Source organism: Rhagoletis pomonella, unplaced genomic scaffold (genome assembly GCF_013731165.1).
Source record: "Rhagoletis pomonella isolate Grant_MI unplaced genomic scaffold, Rhpom_1.0 Rhpom_scaffold_00271, whole genome shotgun sequence".
In the NCBI taxonomy this organism is placed as follows: Eukaryota; Metazoa; Arthropoda; class Insecta; order Diptera; family Tephritidae; genus Rhagoletis; species Rhagoletis pomonella.
This window is the reverse complement of record NW_023458825.1, coordinates 27246-33582: the sequence shown is the minus strand read 5'-3', so window position 1 is coordinate 33582 and position 6337 is coordinate 27246. Positions and strand designations below refer to the sequence as shown.

General features: G+C 40.5%; 1 protein-coding gene across 1 annotated transcript; it reads left to right on the top strand.

Annotated features, from left to right (window-relative positions):
* The first annotated feature begins 478 nt into the window (after positions 1–478).
* On the top strand, positions 479–6337 carry LOC118750500. Its single transcript, XM_036485211.1, has one exon. The coding sequence runs from the start codon at positions 1234–1236 to the stop codon at positions 1999–2001; it is 768 nt and encodes a 255-aa protein (XP_036341104.1). The 5' UTR covers positions 479–1233; the 3' UTR covers positions 2002–6337.

The window sequence follows — 6337 nt, the reverse complement described above, 5'->3', positions numbered from 1 at the left end:
TAGCTTCTCCAGCTTAGTCGAGCCATTGGTAGGGCTTCGATTTCTTCGATCTTGGGGTTGCCACCTAAACACAATTTTGGCTAAGGTTAAAATTTTTTTTAATATTTAAATATATTTTTGTACTTACAGAACGTATACCACTGTAAAAGTGCTACTCATTACGGCACCTTATCAATACCTAAATAGTTAAGTTTTAAGGAAAATAACTCTCAAATGCGTTGGTTTTTTAAATGCTGTTAAGGAAACTTTTGGTTTCTCAACTTTTTGTGGCGTTCGTGGTATTTTTGAAAATCATTCTCATTTCTTGTTATTGTTTACCAAAAGCAGTCAACGGTTGTTGTTGCTGTTGCTTGCAATTTCGGCTATCTCACAGGAATATCCGCAGTGCCAACTGAGTATCGATGTGTTAGTAATTACGATTACGCTCACGACGAAGGAGTTTCGTGTCGTTTGCACAATTTCGCAATTACTTAGTTGTGGCAAGTTTCAGTTTGTGGCAATCACCGAACGAGAGCAGTTCGAAGCAGCGGTTAAAGCAATCAATGTAACTGGATATCCCAACAAGGCATTGGGGCAACAGCACTTGCTGCAAGCAAGCAGAAGTGCAGGCCGAGAGCGCAAAGTAGGAGCACAAGGCAAAGTAGCCAGTGAAGTGAACTGCTTAAAAAATAAGCAAAATAAAGTAGAACTCAGCTTGAAAAAAAAGAAAAAAAAAAACAAAACAAATCTACCGTGAGGAAGGACAACAAAAGTGTTGTGCATGCAGTGCTAACACAAACAATAACAAAAACTAAATAAATAAGCAAAATAAAAACACCGAAATTTTCATTCCAGATACAGACAAAATTTTTGCTTTCGCAAGGAATATTGCGAAAATGAAAATTCATTCGCTAATATACGAAAAAGTAGTAAAAACATACCTAGTTCAGGGAAAATCTATACATAAAACTGTTGAAGTGGTGTAGTTGAAGCCGTTGAATACGAGTATTCTTCCAGCCCAACACATTTGGAATGTTGAATATAAGTTTGTTTTTGTTCGCTTGCGAGATGCGATAAGACCAAAAAATTTACACACAAATAATTACAATCATCAAATAGTCAAATCATTGTCGCAGCAGTTGCTGTGACGGCAGCGACGGCAAATCCAGCCACACAATAAGCAGCAGAAAAGGCTACTACAACCCAAACGCAACCAACAACGACGGCAGCGACGATAACAACCGACGCTCGAAAATGTCAACACTTCCGTTTTTGTTGAGCGTCGCCGATGAGCTCGATAACCTCAACTCCCAATCGTACATGGACGACTTCGGGCTGGGCTTCCATCCGCACCGCCAGTACTACCGTACGCCCACCATCCAATTGTCCTTGCCCGCCAGCACCGACTGGATGGAGCATGACCGCTCGCAGCGCTATCGCTCGCACAAATTCGTCTTCGAAACACAAAACAATCTAACGGCCACCGCGGAGGGCGATGAGGCGGAAGGCACCGATGAGGCTGGCAATGGCGGCCGTGGCGGCGCGCTGGACGGCAGCGGTACGGACAATGCGTATGTAGATCGCTACGGCAGCGGGGCAAGCACGTCCGCCGCCAGTCGCCAAAAATACACTTCCCTACTCAACTCGAACAACGACGGCGAAGGCAAGGGAGTGCTCGGCGGCAGCGGCAGTGGCAGCGGCAGCAGCAGCACCAAGGGTGGCAAGCGCGATGACGCCGATGCCATCGATAACACAGTGCAGATGTATAACTTGTCGAAAAAATGTTGCAAGAATTACTATCGACGCGGCGACGAACCGCAGTCGGGCGTACTGACGGCCAAGGAGAAATCCGCAGAAGGCGGCTATCGTTTGCATGCCAAGTGCATGGAGGGCGCCAACTCGTCGTCGGATGAGAGCTTACAGAAGCCCACATCCTCCATTGAATTTTTGACGTGCTTCCTGTTGAAGAAGTCGCGTGCGCCCAAAGGAGCGGGCATCAGCGGTGGCAAGAAATCGTCGTAGGACACGGTTTCGAAGCGTAGAAGCAATTGTTTCTGAATATGTTGGAGAGGGGCGGGTGGCGATGGCGAAGGCGAAGGCGAAGTCAATGGTGACGGTGATGGCGACGGTAACGACGTGGGGGGAAATCGTGGCGTGCCAGGCCGGAGTAATGGTAATGGGGATTGGAGAGCTTGTTGCGGTGAAATTGATTATCAGAAGTGATGGTGGCGAAGGCGAAGGCGAAGGCGAAGGCGAGTGCCGATTGAAGACTGACGATGGACGATTTACGCAGTCACGCGGCTGTAATGTTGCTACAATGCAACTCAACTGAGCAACTGTGCAATCGAGTGAGTGGCGAAGGTTGTAACGTTACACCTTGGCTCTTCGTGCACAGACAAACTGACGCGCTTTCACACTTTATTTGGCAATGAGTTTGCGAAGCTGTCAAGGGTAAAATACAAGGTCTTCGAGGTGCAGACGGGCGTTGAGGGATTACGGCAAAGGTTGGTTGGAGAAATCAAATGCGCCGCAAAAAGTGCAATGAAAAGGGATTCTCATACAAAGCGAAAGTGAGAAGAAAATGCAGCAGTTTTGATGCATTCGCATATAAAATTTAGTACTTACGCATAACATTTACATATAATCGCATATAGCAATTTGAAATTAGTTGTAAATTGAAAAAAATGTAGACTTATTAGGGCCGTTTTCACCATCTCTGGTTAACACTAAGCTCCAGTTAAACCTCTTTACCGACGTTCTCGACACAATCTTATATGTATGGAGTCAATAACGTCGGTAACGATGTTTAACTGGAGATTAGTCATGCAACGCTAAGTATGCATAACTGGACTATTAACCAGAGATGGTGTAAACGGCCCTAAGTGTAGTAGTGCGTGGTTAAGTGAACGATTAAGGAAAATATTCAAGCGGTGCCTAATTGTTAGTTTCGTAGCTAAAAAATACCTAAGGCCATAAGCAACTGAACAGCTAAAGGCCGAGTTGGGTTTTTTTTGAAACTTAGTAAGCTTTAGCAAATAAATGTTTATAGAATGTTTGTAATGTATGTACGTGTAGCGGTAATTTTTAAAAATTTGCCCAGTTATTTATAAGCAATATTCGCATATACATATATATTGTTGGAGAGGCGGTGTTTTGGTGATGAAAAACATTGTATAGTGTTTCTTATTAAAATTTTAAAAGTTCGACATCTAACTATGCGAAATTTTTTAATTTTTTTTTTGCAGCAAAAATTCATGTAATTTGTCTAAATTCGACTTTTTGGAAAAATAAAGGCCTTGAAAGACCGGTGCAAAATTGCAAAATGATTTTTTGCTCGCTGTACCCCCAACTTTGTCTACTAGGATCGAAACAAAGTTAAATGTTGTATAGTTCGGTAACTACTTTTACATTCCCAAACGTCAAGGCTTCAAATTGCAGTACGGACTAATCTCTTAATAAATTTTATAGTCTTAGGTCTATACGTCATTAGTGAGCGCTGGTTCGTCATTAACTTCTCGAAGCGCTGGCCAAGTAAATGCAAATGGAAAACAGCATTAAATGATAATATCCAGAAATTATCAACAGGAAATGTATTGCTTTTCGTCACTTCAAGCAAAAACAAAAAAAAAAAACAATAAATAAGGGCTTGACTGAGAAGTTTTCGTCCATCTACCGTATAGCCTCGATATTTATACAAAATTCTCTTAGGGCCGTTTAACTGTCCGTTAAACACATCAACTGCTCTATCGATCACATTACAGGCAGGCGATAAGGGCCTTCTTCTCGATGACTCTATTTGCCCATCGCTTATTGTGCCCCATTATTTCTGTCATTTTGCGAAGGAGGCGTAATCTTGCAAACCATCGTACGCTTGACCTAACAGAGCAGCCCGCTCCGGTAAATAAAATACGGTCACAATAAGTGATTCCGAAACTGTGGGACATTCGGCTTATATCGCAATAGCACTTCGTCTGTAGACTGATTTGTTGCCCCGACTATACGAACCCAAGTGCAATGCATCTGTCCACACCTCGGAAACATAAAATATTACGTAGCTCAGAGTGCTCGGCAATCTTTACCTATGTTTTTTTTTGGTTCTCTGGTATCTAACATAATTCTCGAAGATGTCTTGAATGTGTTTGGGATGGGATCACAAAATGTTTAACAAATTAAAAAAATCTGTATTTAAATAGAAGCGTCGGGGGTACTGCGCATTGTACTTACAGTACTCACAGCACCGCTTTTCCAGAGTTCTCCAGATATTGTTTTCTCTGATATCGGTTTGACCAAATGTGAAGCTTCAATTTTCACAGGAAAACAAATTGCTTCGATGCCAGGCCTACAGATAATTGCAAAGCTTTGATTCAGTTCAATAAAATTGCATTCTAAGACCTTTTCCGCAGAGACAAGCTCTAATACAAAGCCGTCTAAAAGCAGATAGATCATTTGGATTCGATAGAAACACCAATTGGTGAAGCTTCCATCGCTTGGGGAAAACGCTTTTCTTTATAAAGTCGTCTTCACACCTTACGATGACGGGAACCGTTTTCGAACGATTTTAAAGCTGGCTTCAAATTGTGAGGCTTACATATATACCCAATCGGAAAAATGAGGAACGCTGGCAGACCTTCCTTTTGCAAGGTGTATTAGAAGATCTGCCAATAGCGCTGCCATTCGAATTCGGGCGAGAAGTTGTATTTGATAAGCAAACAAAGTCAAATAAAAGCGAAAATTGCAGTAAACGTTTCTATGAGGGTCTGTTGCAAAATATAAACTGTGTCATATTTATTCCAAGTGAACGTGTTTTTTTTTTTGGGGGAAGCTGAATCAGATGCTCTGGCTATTTGATACAAAAATAAATGGGATCAAGAAACGCGAATAGAAGACCTCTCGCTTCAAAATATTGGAAATAACTCTGCCAAGAAGGCTTAATTTGTCTAATTTTGCCTACTGGGTAGTTATGTTAGATATGCTTACATAAATATACTAGTTAACCCCTTGAGTTTATAGAAGAGAGCGTGGCGTTTATAGTAAACTGAAAAATAGCGATAGATGTAGTAAATTCAGAGAAACATAGTCTTGGACCCATTACGAACAGACAGCTAAACGCACTGTCCTGTTGTAAGCTAAAAAGGGATACGAGTTTGCAAGAAATCGTAGCACTTCGTTAATTTAAAAATTAAAGCGCATTTCCACTGAAAATCTTTATTACTGTTTTATTTTTTTATTTCTTTGCCCCGAAGGACGTCGTAAGCTTTGCGTCATAAAATATAGCACTTTTGCAAAAAAATGGTGTACTTTTTAGATGACTTAATGAAGCCCCACCATTTAAGGATGCATACAAAGAAGGTCAAAATTGTTTTAGCACCAGGTCATCGTTATATTAAGAGTAAGTGTGGCGAATTAGAAAGAAGACGGTAGAAATATCAATGACCCCATTTAAACGGAAAAACTCTTTCATTCTGTGTCTCGGCAAACCTTGCCGTACTTGCAGATATCTCACAGAAAATAAGAGTCCATAGCATCGAAGGAGAAGGGCTGTCCTGCGGCAGCGCTTTTATTCTTGGCCTAAAAGTAAGGAAGGTCCTGCTTTTCAGTCCATTCAATCTAAACGAATAATTTTTACATTACACACCGTTTTTGCGCTTCAACACTATTTGTGTATTGGTCAATGCAAAAGTTCTATCAGGCGTCGCGAAGCAAGCCAGGCATTTGCTAGTTTAATAATAAAACTGAAATGAAAACATCATTTATGAGCAAAATTTCATAACGGTCAAACCAAAAATTATAGAAGTTTAAATTTTATGCCGGCCCATATTTAAAGATTAAGCAATAATAATATGCCGTCAAAAAGTTATCGCTCCCCTCAACTTAATTCGGTCTTTAAAGGGTTAAACGCAAAAATTATTTCGTGCCCACAAATCGTATCCTGGGGTCCTTTAGTCGTCGGGATTGTATCTAGGACTCCGATCTGGTGTTCGGCGAAGATCATTGAAGTGAAGTACATATATTGTTGCATGTTTTTTTTTTTTAATTGATTGAATAAAATTAAGGGAAACACGCTATTTTTCCAGCACCAATACACCTCTTCAAATAACACAACTAATTATGATACAAGAAATTTGTAACCATTTCCCAGATGCATGCAAATTTTGCATGCCAGTTTTTTTTTTATAAATAATAATTGCAAAAAGAAAACAAAAAAAAAAATAAATTTTGTACCTTCTTTTATACCAAGAACCAGATATACATGCATACATACATATGTGTTTTTATACCAGTAATTAAAGGAATTTAGAGCAAATTATTGCATACATTAAAGCCTCAAAAATATATGCAAAGTGCAACAGCATTAAGA